Source organism: Nycticebus coucang, chromosome 12 (assembly GCF_027406575.1).
Source record: "Nycticebus coucang isolate mNycCou1 chromosome 12, mNycCou1.pri, whole genome shotgun sequence".
Classification (NCBI taxonomy): Eukaryota; Metazoa; Chordata; class Mammalia; order Primates; family Lorisidae; genus Nycticebus; species Nycticebus coucang.
Genome location: NC_069791.1, coordinates 38890837 through 38908840, shown reverse-complemented (window position 1 = coordinate 38908840; position 18004 = coordinate 38890837). Strand labels below are relative to the sequence as shown.

Sequence of the window (18004 nt, the reverse complement as noted above, 5' to 3'; positions counted from 1 at the left end):
GCAATACTACCTACAGCTAATCTTATGAAGGCTAAAAAGCAAACTTGACCAGGTAAATAACTTTCTGGGAGCAGAGTTCCTACTCTGAGCCTGTAGTTACAGAGTAAATCAAACCTTAAGTATTGTAATATTCTGAGGGTATACTGCTTATGCACAGATGGCTTTTGGTGACAATTCTAATAACCAATTGGTTATAATAATAAAAATAGCCTTCTAAGTTTATAACTTAGAAGTCATTAGTGATCTGAGAAATAAAACCCAGCTTTTGCCAGGGCCAGGCAATGTAGAAGAGTGTAGGCAGATACTCCTGCAGCTAACCATGTAAAGGGTAAAAAGCAAATTCTACCAGGTAAGTAACTCACTAGGAGCAGAGATCACCCCGGGGGCAAATACAGATTAGCTCAGTAACAAGGAGAATCATTTGGAATTCCGCAAGGTGAAAGATCTGCCTTTGAGACTTCTACCTTGAACTTGAGACTCTTAAAGGAGCACTAAAGTAGTCCTAAACTTGTAGGACATCCTGGCTCCCTACAAAAATATGTGCTGGTTTTTTTTTTTTTTTGCAGTTTTTGGCCAGGGCTGAGTTTGAACCCATCACCTCCAGCATATGGGACTGGCACCTACTTCTTTGAGCCACAGGCACCACCCATGTGCTGATAATTTTTAAATGAAAGTATCACCAGTTAAGGACTATGAGATTTTTAACAGACCCAATTCAAACATAGAGCTTACCACTATGATCACTAAACACACAAGAAAACACCATGAGTTTGAATTAACAGTAACAATAAAAAATTCTCAGATCTCTAAATGGGTTGAGATATTCAAATGCTAAAATACTTAAATATGTCATTTAGCTTAAAAATTTGCTTTTTTTTTTTGAGACAGAGTCTCAAGCTGTTGCTCTGCGTAGAGTGCTATGGCATCACAGCTCACAGCAACCTCAAACTCTTGGGCTTAAGCGATTCTCTGGCCCCAGCCTCCTAAGTAGCTGGGATGACAGGCACCCATCACAACGCCCATCTGTTTTTTTTTTTTTTTGGTTGTAGTTGTCATTGCTGTTTGACAGGCCTGGGCTGGATTCAAACCAAAAATAATTGCAATGCGAAAAGATTAAGTGCAGAGCAATTAAGTAAACTTTTGGAAATATAATCAAGGAAACAGGTTAAATGCAATAGACAAGTGAAGGGAGAATTCATATACTGGATGAAGGAAAATCGAAAGAAGTCATCTAGAATGCAGCACAGATGAGATATTGGAAAATATAAAAGGTTTTATAAAAAAATTTAAAATTTCTAATTCAAAGAAGGAATTAGAAAGTCTAACATATATAATCATGGTTTTTGTAGTAGATGAACGACAAAATATTTGAAGAAAAGCAGAAAAAAAAGCACAGAAAGTTACACATAGACACAAATGAATAAAACTACCCAACACCAATGCTAAAATCATCATCATCATCATCCTGAATTCTACCCGAGAAAAGACAAATTACCTTTTCAGGAAAGGTAGTTAGGGTGAGAGCAGAATTGTCAGAAATACGGAGTCACAACATAGAAAATGTTCTTCAAATTTCTGATGTTCTTCAATCTAAAATTATGTGCCTGACAAATCTACCTCATAAGAATTTTTTGAGAGAAGTCAAAACTTTACCACATCCCAGATCTTCACGAAAGGACTTTGTGGTGAATGTATTCTAGAAAGAAGAAAAATAATATCAGAGAAAAGTCTAAAATCTGAATAAAATATTAAATAAATTTGAAAACCCTGTGTTAATCCAAACAAACATTATGTATCACACACATGAATAGTAGTATTTCCAGATTCATGGGTATTTTTTAAAAGATTTTTTTAAAGACAATCAAAATACTGAATGATAATACCTAACTCAAAGGATAAAGTACAAGTTGAAGTGTTCTGTGTCCTCGTGTAGCTCAGAAAGGGGGTTCAGATGAGGAAACTGAGGCACAGAAACGTTAAGTACTTGCCCAAGGCCACACAATTTGTCTTGAATTCTTTCTTTTGTCCTAATGACTTCCTAGTAGAAAAAAATTAAAGATCACAAATATAATTTAAAATTAGGATGTCTCTGGTTTGTCCCTGCCTGAGTACAGGATAATGGAAAGGTTTGGTTTTCTCTTTCTCGGTGTCTTCAGTGGAAATAAAATAAAAACCGTGAAATAACCAGCATGGTAAATTCAAGAAGGTGAAAATTATGGTTAGGGCAGACAGTGGCAATAACAGGGCAAATGATAAAATGGGCTTCTATTCCTGTGTTCTATTCCCTTATTTATATGACTGTGCTCAAGAAGAAAAGGCAAAATGTAAAAGGAAAGTAATGTCCACCACAAGGGCAGGGAATAGAAATGTAGAGCTGTGGGAATAGCCAGGACCATCGGCCATTCTGCCATCAGGTGCCTAAGGGACTTGTACCGTGGTTACATTGGAGGAGATTTTGCATTGTAGCATCTTTAGATGGTCTTCACAGTAAAGTTATATATTCATAAAAATAACCTACATCCTACGCATCCTGAACCCATCTAAACAAATACCTTTAAGTCCGCCCAAAGAAAAACATCTGTCAAGAATCAGAGAGCTGACATGCGATTACAACTCTGATCAAACAGGCCCTTCCGCTGCAAAGCCCTTGCTCCCTTGTGTTGACAGCCACTTGGGGGTATGGAGCTACGGAGGTGTTCCCGGTTTGATGTAACTGACTAGGAAGCTGCCTGGTTTTCAATCAGCTCCATGAAAAGAGGCTGGAAAAAAACTCCTTTATGTGGAGGATAAGCAAATGTTCTCAAATGAAGTGTGAACAGAGTCAGAGGAAGAATATAAGAACAACAGGGAATTGGGGGCGGGGAATGAGTATTGAGGGGAGGACAGACAAACCAAAAGGTAAATAACCTGTTTCCAGAGGGATCTAATAAAATCTGTTCTCTGCACGAATCGAGTAAACACTGTGTCCTCAATCAGCCTTAATTTTAAATAGCTGAAGCACAACCAATGCTTATGCAGTTACTAATATAAAATAATGAATGAAATCACATAGGCGTCTTTTGATGAAAGCATGAAAACAGGAGACTTAAATATCATCTGCCTTTTCAATCTTGCTCTTCTAGTATGAGTCATTCACCACGGGAGCTACCAGGACATCATCCCTCTTTAAAAATTCCTCCAATTCACAGTTATAGTATCCGCCATAGTTCATTCTTATAAGTTTGGGCTGCCTGTCCCAGTGACAACAGATACCTGTATACCTATAAACTAGCCTGAATTTTCTAACAAAATTTGAAGTGACAGAGAACTTTAGGTAGAGTGACTTTTTTTTTTTTTTCTTTAGATATTTTTGTTTTGGAAAAGCATTAGGGCTGACTGTTTTCACATGAGCATGGAAAAGAGGCATGTATTTATCAGATAAGCTGGTTCCTTTTCTGTTCAATTAAAATTAAACTGAGAAAGTTTTATAGCACAAAACGGATGGATTCACTTAAATAATTTCCCCCCCAGGATTGTTTGTCTTATTTCTTTGATTGCCCAAAATTCCTTGTGTCTTGACACGCATTTTCTCATGCTCCTAGGAACAAAGACTTAAAGGTTGAATTACTCAAAGAAGAATTTTAGGCTTTCTTCTTAAAGTTAATATTTTTAATTTTTTAAAGTATTTTGACTTTAAGCATTTCACAGTAGGACAGTTTGAATAATTCAAAGATCTACAATTTATGAGCCATGTCATTTTCCTGGAGTCTCTTAAAATTATTCAAATATAAAATGAAGATAAATGTCTTTGAGAGCATGCATATTTCTATGAATTGTTTCATTCTTGTGCATGTGCGTGAGTGTGTAACATAAAATTAGAAGAGATGCTCAGAGGCTATTAACAGTCATTACTCTCCTCTCCCTATGTTGCCCAGCCTGGTCTTTAGCTCCAGGCCTCAAGTGATCCTCCTACCACATCCTCTCAAAATATGGGACTACAGGTGTGAGTCACCATGCCTGGCATAGAATTTTTTTTTAATCACAGTATAAGTTAGCCTAACCTGACTGATGCATTCCCTAAACCAGGAACTACTCTAGGAAAGAGAAGAAGAAAGGAAAGAAAGTATTTTCTCTGTGTCACTGCTAAACATTTGATAAGAATAAATAGTTAAATTATTCTCAATTGTTGACTCCAGAAATATAACCATTAGCATTTTTGAACATAACGTTCTTTAACCTAGAGTTAACTAATACAGTGAACTACACTTCTAAGTCAAAGATCTATGTCAGTGCATACAAGCTCTCATGGTGATAATCCAAATTCCAACAGGGAATGTGAAGGGAGGTGGTCATCATTTTATTCATTCAAATACCTAATGTATTCATTGCTCAAATGTTTATTGAGCATCTACCTGGTCAATTTTATCTTGTAATAAAAAATGTTCACTCTGTTTTAAAGAGAAGGAAGCTGAGACTCCAGTTAAGCTGACTGGAGTGTGCTTACCTAAGCTACTCCATCCCTTATTATACTCTAGTCAGAAGTAATAAAATGGGGATTTAACCCTTATTTTCGCCTTAAGTCCTTGTAAAATATTTCATAGTTATAGGAAAAGATCAGCAAGGCAAGGTAGGAAATGGAAATCTGATTATAAAATATATAGTTATTTATATGCTAAAAAAGGAATGTTTAACAGTTACTTAGATTGTGGACCTCTTAGTTGCTAGACAATCCTTAGAAGATCTTAAAAGTAGCAAATAACCTTAAAAACATTAAGAATAATTATTTTACATTTGTATGGAACAGATAAGAGACACCAGAACTCCATTTTCTGACATTACATGAGCCATGAACTCCAGCACTGGTGAGGAAATAGTAATAGTTGTTATACTTTTTTTGTGTTTAAAATAGATGAAAATAATATTTAAAAAGAAGACAAAACTTTATTTGGAATTATTTTCTGTATTTTATTAACAACAGAACTTGACCAGGAGCTCTTGGATCAATTTTATTCTTCATAGACTTATTGAATAACAGAGATGGAGGGGAATGTAAGAATTTATCTGTGTCCTGCCTTTTTTGAGATCGTATAAACTAATAACCGGAGAAGGAAGCTACTGAGTCAGTGATGCGGTCCGGGCTAGAACTCAGGCCTTCAGGTTTATTATAGCCACTTTTGAGAATGCTTGAAGAAAAATACTTCCTCTCCTCCTTAATTTCTGTTCAAATGGAACAATTTGAAAACATTTTACAACACATATTACTAAATTAGAATATGTGATAATTTAAGTAGGCCATTTACAAGAGTGTTATATTTAAAGTAGAAAAACAATGGTGAAATGTAACATAAGCAGAGCAAAAATTATACAATAATAAAAAAAAACTGCACTAAAAACAAACAAACAACAACAAAAAAAACTCATCGCTCTAACTGTAGACATGATTACACTTAAAGCATCTTAGTGAATCTGTTTTAAAAGACTTTCCAGGAAGCTTATTCCTACCATTTTCTTGGAGAATCCTCTTCCTGAATCTGAAATCATTTAGTGGTTATCTCTTGTTTCTAGAAAGAACACTTGATTATTATCTATATTTCTCTCTCCATGCATTTGAAAACTAATACAGAGTATCCATAAAGTTTGTGTGCAATTTAAAAATAGTTTTACATTGTAAATTGCTCACAAACTTTGTGGACACTGTGTATATGTGTTTGCAAATTTGTATCCACTTTCTAAAGCTTTCCTCCTTCTGTGTCTTAAACTTTAAGTAAACTACAGCAATCCACACCAGGAAGGACAGTAATATGGCTCTGGAAAAAAGGAATTTATCTGTTTATACCTTTATCTTCTCAACCTGTAGAATGAAAATATCCCTGCTTCTCATAGCTGTTGCCAAGACTTTTGTTTGTGAGACGTGTTCAAAATATTTAGGCTAACAACACTATAGAAGTAAAGCTCTTCCCCTGTGTCACAGGGTTATTTCAAATCTCACCCCACACAGCCCATTTGGGTCTTAACATCCGCTTCTTTGTTTAAATTTAGTTAATCCCTGGCTCCATGAATTCTAATGGTGTGTGAATTTTAAAATGTATATGTGAGAATGAATTGCATGTCTCTGAGGTTATCAATCGGCAGCTACTAAAAGTTAGCATTGAAAAAAATCTCTCTTCTCATAAATGGCCTTCAGAAAATCCATTGTGTCAAGACAGAAATGGACAGAGTTCCCATGAGCTTTGAATTACAGTTTTCTCTCAAAAAAAAAAAAAAAAGTGGTAGAAAACTGTCCAAAACTCACGATTTGCTATCAGAATAAAGATTTACCTAAAGCAGGGTCTATCAGGAATCTCTTTTTTTTTTTTTTTCTTTAGACAGAGCAATTAAAACCTTTTCCTGGACCTACCCAGCCCTACTCAGCCTTAACCAACAGCCCCTCCTACCCAGTTCCCTGACCCCCATTCCCTACCCCTTTTGTCCTCTTTGCTAAGCTTCCAACCACTGACCTCCCACTGATGCTCTGACATTCCCCAGATACTCATTTAAATATCTTCCTTATTTTATCAGGCCTCTGTTTAGGTGTTACCCCCCACCCTTCTCCCATCCCAGAGGTTTTTCCAAACCGTCTCATTTTCATGACTTTTCTTTCTCCTGTTGTATTGATTTTTATTTATTCATTTCCATCTCCCCTAAGAGTGGGAGCTCCACAAGTGCAGGGAGTTTATTTTACTCACCACTCCAACTCTGAAAACACAATAAATATTTGCTAAGTAAATAAATCACAGAGATACTTAGTGCAGAGATCTTGGTAACCGTCCAGGGGTGTCCAACCTTTTGGCTTCTCCACACCACACTGGAAAAAGAAGAGTTGTCTTGGGCCACACACTAAATACACAAACACTAATGAAAGCTGATGAGCAAACAAAAAGCTCCATGCATAATTCCATGATATCCTCCACCACAGATAAGCCAAAAAGTCCTCACATAACCTTCATAGAGCCCACGGGCTGCAGGTTGGTTACCCAGACCTGAGTTTCTACATGTACCGTATCATGCAAGGATTCAGCTCCTTAAATGGTTACCTGCCTTTCTAAGCTTATCTGGACTCTCTGTCTGCCTTAATCCAAAAAAATTGTCTAAATTAGAACAGCCCTTTCTGACATATGTGTAATAATATTTGTGAACACCATAGTATTACATAGCATTAGAAAATGGTAAGGGATTTAGAGCTTGGTGAAAAATAGATTTCCTTTATTTTATGAAATTAAGAAAAATCTAATTGCAAGTTAATTATTAGAAATAATGACAAACATTGAATTTGTCTTGGAACTTTCAAACATTTAATTTTTTTTAGATTTACAATCACTTAATACTTCACAGCATACGTGTAACACCCTTGCTGCACACAATGATACATTGGCAGGGGACGTGAGTTAAAAAATTAGTGGATTTAATTTACTTCTGGCTCATGAGAGAGGTATTGACAAAATAGAAGTACTGGCTAATAGATCACAATATGCTAAGAATAGCTGGCTCACTCTGTTTTCCCATTTACTAGTAGGGTGACTCTGAGAAGGTTTTTAACCTCTTTGGGTTCAGGGGTGTCCAACCTGTGGCCTAGGGGCCACATGCAGATTATTTGATGACTGTTTAGCTTATCTATGGTATTAAATATCACAAAAAAAGCATGCACTGGCCTTTTTGTGTGTGTGCTAATCAGTTGTACTTAGTTTTGTGTATTTAACATGTGGCCCAAGACAACTCTCACTCTTCCAATGTGTGGCATAAAAGAAAAAAAGGTTGGACACCCCTGGAAGTGGTTTCATTTGCTAAACGTTAAATCAGGGACAAGCTGTCCATCAGGAGACAACAATGGAAATGTTGAGAAACTAGGACAGGTTTGCTGCTCTGGGTGCTTAAGCAAAGGAAGAGTAAGATTTCTTGTGTTTTAAAACAAAACAAACGAGTACCAACAAGAAATTGTAAAAGAAAATTATAAAAACCCTTTAACAAACTTACTATGCTTTTCCAAGGGCTGGAAAACCTTGGGTGTAACAAATCAACCTTTTGAGGGAGCTAGTCCCCGGAAGCAAATTCTATTGTCAGCTTGATGCTAATTAACCCCATACATCATTTGAGGATGTGAAAGTCAGTGGCTGTAAATTTCCTCTCAAGTGGTGAGAAATAGAGAGTGACTTTTAAGAATTTCATTTCATTTCATTAGGTTGTTCAGCCATAAAGACATGAAAACCAGTAAGCAGTAGTTGTTCAGAAGTTCTTTCTCTCTTTTTTCAATGTTAAGTGCCGGCTGTTTTCTCCATGTTTGAGAGAGAGTAACTTCAAAAAGATATGGTGCTTGTCCTCCAACGGCTGCACTTTGTAATCTAAGCCAGTTGTCCTATAAAATTCTCACAGTCTAGCGTAAACGCAGACAGTTTGGCACAAATACTCACACTTGAAATGTAACCTTTAGGCCTATTGTTTGATCTGAAATGGATCATGTTTCATTTTAAAATGTTTTCTTCAAAAAATTACTTTGATCAGAGTTCTGTTTCACGCAAAAAGGTCCTGGTTCACTGAAAATGTGAGCAATTAAGAAAGTTAATTGCCACTCAAAAACGTATCTTCCCTATTTACGTATTTTAAGCATCTGATGCCTGTTAAACTCTGCTCAGATACCAGTTAATGTTTAAAACAACAGCAGATCTTGTTCCTGCTAAAAACGTAATGTCCCAAGAGAAGGCAAACACATGAGAAAATTTTAACTATTATTTTTGTGTCAGTATGATAAGAGAAAACAAAAATGGGAAGAGAAAATGTCCTTCTGTCCTGAAGTAACTCCAGGACACCAAGACTTTAGCTGGATGTACCGACACTGCCACTGAGTTTTTGGTGATGATTCATCACTCCCATTTCATGCCATGGAGACACCCCAGCCACACAATGCTATCTCCAGATGGTGGCAGGCACAAGAGGCCAGCTCAGTCGTCTGAGTGCGCATGTGCTTATCCTGGAGTTTATAGACCCTCAAGAGTTGCAATTTTGCCTTTCACAGACATTTGTTCATTGATTAAACTCTTCTTCTTTCTCAGGTGCCCTAGCTAAAATTTCACCTCTTTCATCGCCCTGCTCCTCACCTCTGCAAGGGACTCCTACCAGCAGCCCCATCAGCAAAATTTCAGGAGCACAGTTTCCAGAATCTTCTAACACAACTGCAAAACAAGGCCTGAGCTCTCACAGGACCTTAACTTACACTCAGAGTGCCCCTGACTTATCCCCTCAGATCCTGACTCCACCTATCATATGTAGCAGGTAAGGATTTTCTCTTGTTAATTGAGTTTAATAATAAACCTGATAATAGTTTTCCCCACGCACACAACTGCCATCAGTCCACACAGGTCAAGGTAGGTTTGCCAAATATTTGACGAGAGAGAAGAGGATAAGATGATTTGTGTTGAACAGGGTGAAATAGAAGCTTATTTTTTTAGTTATTTTTCTATTAATAGAAGGTTTGGATTCCCATAGAGTCCATACACCTAATCTTTGGAGATGATACAAAATAATGAATTATATATGTTGTCTGCATACTAATGGAGAATGCAGAAAATACATAATTAAACATTGATGTCAAGTAATGTAATTTACCATTTTGTTGGTATGTGCTTTTACTTGTTCTCCAGATAGTATTTTATACTGATGTTAAATACATTTAATCCTAAATTTTCATTTCTCATTTTAACCTTTAAAAATGTGCGGATGATACATAGAACATAATGGCTAGATTCAAAAAGTTCTCTGAATGCAATTAAGCCTCATATTGAAAAGAATTTTAAATTAATATCTATCACAGAAAAAAGAGCCTAGTGTGACTGGAGTAATTATTTTGCCAACATTGTCACTAAGAAAGAATTGCCTCCTTTTACTAATTAACTTATTTTTAATGTTCTTTAGTAACAGCTTCATCTTAAATAATTGGTCTCAAAGCTTTACAGTATTTTCTTTTTCTTTTTCTTTTCTTTTCTTTATTTATTTATTTATTTTTGCAGTTTTGGCTGGGGCCAGGCTTGAACCCACCACCCCTGGTATATGGGGCCGGCGCCCTATTCCTTGAGCCACAGGTGCTGCCCACAATGTTTTTTAAGTAGAAAAATGTTGAGTATTTTTAAGTATAATCATGAGAGTACCTTGAAGAAAGAGTACTGAGGATCACCATTTAAATACATCAGTGATATCCTGGTTTTCTGGTATCAAATATTGGTTCCTAATCTCAAATTTTGTCCATATGTTCAGTTTTAGGAACTAACAACTGATAGTAAACCTCACAGTTTTCATTTTCATATACCTCACACATAAGATCAGTAAGCTAAATGAATTTTATATCTTTATTTTTACCTCTTTGATCTTTACAAGTACATTTAGATGAAAAATTATTTGTGTTTGTTTGGCCAGAGCCAGAGTAAAAAATTATCCTACCATCCAAAAGTTATTCTTCTGCCCTCTCCCTGGAAGCTATTTAAATAAACCATTTTATTTAGCTTATTTAAATAAATCATTTCTATTGGATACTAATGGCATCTTTTTTTTTTTTTTTTCATAAAACTGTCTATTCTGTAGTAACCTATCTAGGAGACTTACCACATTTCTCTCTTAGAAATTCACAGTACACATCACTTGCAAGACCACCCCTTGATTTTTTGTTTCATCTGGTGTTTTCTGAATTTATTTCCTCACAGAACGAGTTTATTTTGGTTAACACCAAATAATTGCCCATGGATCTAATGTTTGGCAGAACACGCTTAAGAAGCATTGTTTTGTTGTACGTACCCTGAGCCAAGATGAAGTCCAATAATGGAGTAATCTGCGTGAAGGACATCTGCTTTCAGCTTTTTAGGGAGACTCTCCCACTGTGCATTCCAGACATGTGGGAATTAAGTTGCCTAAAGAAAAGTAGAGGGATGTTCAGAAAAGCTGTTCCACTCCTATGGCTTTTCCTACTACAGTCTATTACTTAGCAAGAAGAGTGTAATGGGATTTTTATAAAAGAAGTTTCAGAGAAAAACAAGGGGATTTCAGTGTCTACTTGTTCAGTAATGTTTATAAATCCAGTAGTGTGTGTTTTATTTGTTTGGGCTTCATAAGTCTATAATTCAAACCAGGTTTTATTACGGCCTTCAAGACAGCCACCCATGTAGGCACAGAACGCTCCAGAAACACACAACTAATTATTGTGGTTTCCCCTGCTGAACTTGAAGGGTTTGGCACTGGATCCCAGTCTCTTGGCTGCTGTAATGTCTATGCAACAAGCTATTTTTTTGTCATGGGAGCTGGTATATTTGAACTATTAATTTAAATGGTCCTTTTAGGTATTGTCTTGCAAAGAACAATCTTAAAGCTAATAAACACTACTTCTACTGAGTTTCATCTGAGAATGTAAGCCCATGAATTTTTATTTTTATTTACTTTTATTTTTCCTTTGGTTCTATCATTTGACTTTGGTTCCCTAAGTCAAATTGATAGATTTTATAATTGGAAATACTTTGTGCATCATAATTTTCTACTTACATTCAACGGTTGAAAGTAAAGCTCCTCGCTTAAAGATACTCTTTAAATGGAAAATGAGTTTCTCCACTGCCCAAACAAGCAGAAATCAGGGGGGAAAAAAAACAAAGGTGATGAGACTTTTAAGTTAGTAAAGAACAAATCAACACTTAATTTCTTTTTCAATTTAGAGTGAGTAATCTGTGATTAAATAACAAACAAAAAATCCCCTGAGTCCCTTTGTAATATTTGAAGGAAGTAATCCAGCAACAAAAATACAGAATTAAATCTAATCATGTAGACTCTAAACAAGATAAAGAGGGAGGAGGCAGTTGAAAACTTTGTCAGGACTTTTGTGGGGTTCTTTTTATTTTTATATTTATTTATTTATTTATTTGAGACAGAGCCTCTAGCTGTCGCCCTGGGTAGAGTGCTGTTACATCACAACTCACAGAAACCTCCAACTCCTGGGTTCAAGCAATTATCTTCCCTCCGCCTCCCAAATAGCTGGGACTACAGGCGCCTGCCACAATGCCCGGCTATTTTTTGGTTGCAGCCGTCATTATTTGGCAGGCCTGGGCTGGATTCGAACCCGCCAGCTCAGTTGTATGTGGCTGGCACCTTAGCCACTTGAGCCACAGGGAACAAGCCTGGGGTTACTTTTTAATTCATAAAACAGTCAAACTGTTGAGAAAAGGAAAATCATCCTTTATCCTCCAGCACCCTCGGGGAAGGGCCACTATTCACCTCTCAAGCACTTTGGTTCTCCTGGTTGCCACGGTACCTCCTGGCCTGTGTATGTTAACTGGCATCATATGTAGCCCATTGCACACATACTCTTGGTTAAAATGCCCCTCTCCTTTGCTCCTTCCCCAGGGCCTTAACAGGTTGACTTATCAATTTGGAAAAAAAAAAAAGGAATCTGTTTTTATTTTGTGGCCAAAAATAAATTTAATATACTATCATTCTATATTTACCTGTGCTATCTTTTCTTAAGACATTTAGCATCCAAACAGACCTTTAAGACAAAGAAAGCAATCTAATGTGGGAGGTTTTAAGCAGACTCAAAGGTATTCCATTCAGCAAGATATTTTTGGCCACATACATGTTAATACTTCCAAAATCACTGCCATAGGTACGTCGCAGCAGGTCACAGTATAGGACAGTATTTTACCACCACTTTTGCCTCAAAGATGGACTAAAATAAGAGGGGAAGTTTCTAGTTGTTTGTGTTGATCATTCTCTCCCAATAAAGGAAGCCCTCTACTGCATAGCAAAATGAATTTTCCGTGAAACAGGTAAGTAGAAGGTGGAAACACTCAATTATTGTGTCTACCTTAATGTACATAGGAATGGTATGTGCTTGTGATTTTTTGAAAACAGAAGGCTATACTTAGAGCTGTTCTGATATTTCTCAGCTGTGGCAGGCCGTACTCCCCAGGGAATCCTGCGGATGGGCCCTTGGAGAGAAGTGGGGCAGATACTCAGATACCAAGCAGAACAGGTAATTCATTGTTTTAGATTCTTTTCCTCAAAACAGAAATCCTTCCCTCCCCCTCAAGAGGTAGCCTGTATTTCTGATTTTTTAAATTACAAATTTAAAACGCCTAGAAAATCAAAATCATCTAGAATCCTATCTAGAGTTTTGATCGTGGGTAAAGTTTTAGCACAAAGCTATCCAAAATGTTTCTATACCTCATCATCGTATATACTTTTTTGTTCATTATTTTAATGAATTTACTTGTTTTGTTTAATCTAATTAATTTATTAAAACAAATGTATGTTTTTAAAACATAAAAGGCTATTTTATGGATGATTTTGAACTATATAGAAATGCTATTTTATCTTGCGACCTCCAACATTATACAGAGAATTAAGGAACTGCTTATATATGAGAACTAACTACAGTACGAAAATGTAATTGACAAGTTTCAATCCCCAAATCTGTAATAAACAGGAAAAGACCACGAAGGTGAACTATTTCCCTTATCGTATCAGCCCTGGTTGAGTTTGAGAAGTTCAGGTGCACAGAGAAGGGAATATTCTGTGCCTCAGGGGATTGTTGAGAGGATTGAACGTGTTAATACAAATAAAGTGCTTTCACTGGTCCCCGACACATAGCGAACACCCAGTAAACTTCATTCAGTTACCTTCCCTAGCAAGAGAAGCTTCTGGAGGTCTTTGCCTCAGGAACTTTTCTGACTGGACTTTTGGTTAGCACAGTTTATTGCTGACTGAAATGGGGCCAGGGAGGGGGCCAGATAAAGAGGGAAGGAAAGGACAAACTCCCAAGGAACAGGATGGATACACCGTCTCCTACCCCCGTGCCCTTTCTAGAGTTAGTACTTTATACTCAGCTACTTAGCAGTTTAATGTATTGGGAGAGGAATAGAGGAAAAAAGAAATAAAAAGTCACAGGAGCTAAAAATTCTTACTGAGGAATTATTGAACATCATGTACATTGCAGGTCATAATTCTCATCTGTTTTATTGGGTTAGAAAATGTGTGCTTTTCTCTACCATAGAATCTCTTTTTCTTGGTGTATAAGCTCATGAAAGCAATACTTCCCTAAACACTCTATTTTATCATATGTGTTTTAGGAAAATTTGCTTCATTGTGAACCCCTTTTCCCCTCTACTGATTTCCTAAGAAGTTGTTCTCTTTCGATTGCAGATGACACTGTTCAAGTTACCTCTGATTATGAAACCAATAACAACAGTGACAGCAGTGACATCGTACAGAATGAAGATGAGACCCAGTGTCCCAGGGAGCCCCTGAGGAAAGCATCAGCTTGCAGCCCTTACGCTCCAGAGCCCATGATGTTCCTGGTAGGCTTAACTCATTCACTTAATGGAGAAATCAACTTTGACTACAGAGAATGGCTTAGAAATGGATCCCTGAATCATTCAGTTTACAAATTTACCTCACTTAGAGCAGACATGACTTGGACTCATACTCTTATGCACTGGTATAGCTTTACTCTATCCAAGCCTTAATGATTTCTTAACAGTTATTCTTTGTTGATTAAAAGCATAACTTTTTTTTCTTTACAAATGATGACAAATATTTATTAACCCAATTTAAAAAGTATATAAATATGTTCTTTCCTTTATAAAGGAAAGAATAGAAAGATGAAAGAAAAAGAAGGAAAGAAGGGAGTGTGAGAGTGAAGGGGAACTGGAAGATAGTTATCTTAGGGAATTTGCTGGTTTTTCTCTAGCACATCTTTGATTTAGAAAGTGAGCCAGGATTCATTTTCTTGTTGTATTAAACCAGGTTTTTAGTGACACTTGCTATCTACTGAAATATCTTTTTTTTAATTTAAATAATAATTTTATTATTTCCTTTTCACACATACATGTGTTCATCAGGCTTCCACTTTTTGCCTTCACAAAATTAAAAAGGCTTAAAATTTAATAACAATACCAATGTTTAAGATGGGGACCAGAAACAAAAACCTCGCAAAGAACAAACGAAGACAAATACATTCAGAAAGGAAATCAGACAATTGCTGCAACATATCTTTTTTGAAGTATTGACATATCTTTTTTTTTTTTTAAGATTTTTTTATAGATTTAGAGGCTACAAATGTAGTAGTGTGGTATGGATATAAGGCATAGGACCCCTTTTCCCTCACTACTCAAATATCCTTAATGACTTATTTTGTGTTTAATGAGATCCATTTAAAGAAGATGGAAGCATGTGTTTGAGTCAGGTTAATTTGGGGGCGGGGGCAAATGGTAGAAAATGCAACAGTTGACCTGTCAATGTCTTTTTTTGATCATTCTTCTTTTACTGTATTTATCATTTGTACTTTTAAATCACATAGATTTTCGGGTAAAATAATTTGTTTTCTCATCTTCTAACTTGATAGAACATTAAATCTTTAACTTTCTATTTCTTTTGGAAATTTACTCCGAAGAATATCCTCATTGGGGCCAATTATAACAAGTTTTTACATTTACGTGGTGATTGTTTCTCGGGAAAATCGCACGAGTTAAATTAAAATCTCTGAAAAATGTGGCAGTTGTCATTCCATAAAATTAATGCTGCTTTTGAAGCGACAGAGTAAATTGGATCAATTAGAAGAGGAAGGATTTAAGTTCTCGTCTCCGCTTACGTATCTCTTTTAAGAGTTATATAAAGTGAGGAGCCCTCATTTTAAAAATGTATATAACAATGTACACAGATAAAATTACCTTTAATTCCCGAGTTTTTTTGAAGTCCTTAAATCTTTAAGAACCCTACTGTAAACCCAAAGCAGTTCTGTTAAATTATGAAAGAAACATCTGTGGTTTTGCTGGAGTATACATGAACCAGAGAGACATGTGGATCTAAGAATGCAAGACCCACAGTCTGGTGCAGTATTGGCTACTTTCCTCCTTACTTTAGGGTTAATGTCTTGTTCATCTGGATTTTTTTTTTTTTAAGATGACTCTGACCCTGGAGGTTCAAGTCATGTGTTTATGGTTATTGCACTTATTAAATTAAAACTTATCAAAGCCCAAATTGCTTTGCAGAAAAACTACCTGTCCTTAAAATATCTTAATCTTCCTTATAGGACAAACCGATTCTTGCTCCTGAACCTCTTGTCATGGATAATCTGGACTCAATTATGGAGCAGTTAAATACGTGGAATTTTCCAATTTTTGATTTAGTAGAAAGCATAGGGAAGAAATGTGGCCGTATTCTTAGTCAGGTAAGAAATTCATTCTTACATATGGTTTTAAATATACAAAAAAAAGATCCTTCAGTTGCTTAAAACGTCATACATTCTTGACATGTGTGGATAGGTGTTGGGTGGAGAAAGGAAATTTTAGTACGCAACATTCTCTAGACCCTCTGGTGGGTTAATAAAAGAAACTGGAACTTCAGGTGAGTAGAATCCCATATTATACAATTAAAATATTATATATATTTTAAACAAAGTAGGAGGAATCGGGGATAAATAAGAGGAACAAATGATCTAACATTCATGGAATTAACAAAAAAACAAAATCAAGCCCCCTGGAAGAAGAAAACTGTCTATTTATAAAAGCTAATTTATTGTCTGTATAAATTAAACTTTTTAAAATTTTTAAATATTTAAGTGACTAGGTCTTATCAAAAACAAGATACTGTGCAGAAATCTGCTCCTCCCCAGTGGTGTGAGAGACACACCAAATAGAGGTTTCTGTATTTGAAAGTCAAAAACCAAAACCACTTTATAATTATAAGAAATAGGGCGGCGCCTGTGGCTCAGTGAGTAGGGCACCGGCCCCATATGCCGAGGGTGGCGGGTTCAAACCCAGCCCCGGCCAAACTGCAACAAAAAAATAGCTGGGCGTTGTGGCGGGCGCCTGTAGTCCCAGCTGCTTGGGAGGCTGAGGCAAGAGAATCGCATAAGCCCAAGAGTTAGAGGTTGCTGTGAGCCGTGTGACGCCACGGCACTCTACCCGAGGGTGGTACAATGAGACTCTGTCTCTACAAAAAAAAAAAAAAAATTATAAGAAATATAGGATGTGAACTGTGTTGCTAGATAACAACAGCCTGTTAGTATTATTTTCTTTAGGCTAGTCTATCTTTCAGGCTTCCAAAATAAAAGAAATGTTTATTTAGCTAAGGAGGAAAGAAAATGCAGAAATTAAAGGCTTTGTTTAAAAAATAAATAAATAAATAAAATGATGGATTTGCTGTATTATCAAACACCTTTCAAAATATACACTTGACTTGTTATATCTTCAAGCTCTCCAAATGGGAAGTCTGACCAAATAGAAAGGTCGTTATGAGAGCTCAAGTAACAGTACCCACCATGTCCTGGCAGGCATCTCGCCTCCCTTGAAGTTCTGTAACTAGGGCCAGGGAGGATGGAACTTGATCATCGTTAACATAAAATGTTTCCTAAGAGTTGTGGATACCAGCAGATGCAGTCAAGATTAGGGATAATTAACAATTAGATCACCACAAAATTCAATAATGTCTTTTTTGTTCTAGTCATCATTCAAAAATAAATGCATTACTGCATGGTCCTTATTAGTCACTCTTTAACTTCCCCAATTTACCAAACATTGAACTTTGAGGACATGTCAGTAGTTCATACACCTTGTTGAGTAGAACTTTAACAGTGTTTTCCTTTGATTTGAGTCTACAAGTGTAAAAATTATGAAATTTTGCTTATGGAAAAGGCTTTTTTTATTTATTTTTTGGCCTAGTAAGACTTTAGAGCAGCTGAAATGAATTAACATGAACATTCCAAGAAATCACCTTTTGGCTGAGACTTAACAGAAAAAAATCTCAGTTCAAATGATTTTTAAAAGAGACATATGGGCAGTGGAAATGACTTTTCAGTCTCAATATACAGCCTGCCTTTTGACGATTATCACGTGTAGTTCAACAAATCTAAAAGGACATCCTTCAGATTTTGAAATAGTGTTTGCTCTTTGCAGTTACCAGTATTGACCTGGTTCATGCTGTCTTTTGTTTATTTACATTTTATATTTGCAAGGTGTAACATTAC

General features: G+C 36.2%; 1 protein-coding gene across 1 annotated transcript in view; it reads left to right on the top strand.

The window, feature by feature from the left end:
* Nucleotides 1–18004, top strand: part of PDE3A (phosphodiesterase 3A) — a 312683-nt gene that overhangs the window by 270888 nt on the left and 23791 nt on the right. The window contains exons 6-9 of the mRNA XM_053556790.1: nucleotides 9063–9282; nucleotides 12927–13012; nucleotides 14182–14336; nucleotides 16070–16207. Of these exons, the coding sequence (XP_053412765.1) occupies nucleotides 9063–9282; nucleotides 12927–13012; nucleotides 14182–14336; nucleotides 16070–16207 (599 nt within the window). The remainder of the gene's footprint in view (nucleotides 1–9062; nucleotides 9283–12926; nucleotides 13013–14181; nucleotides 14337–16069; nucleotides 16208–18004) is intronic.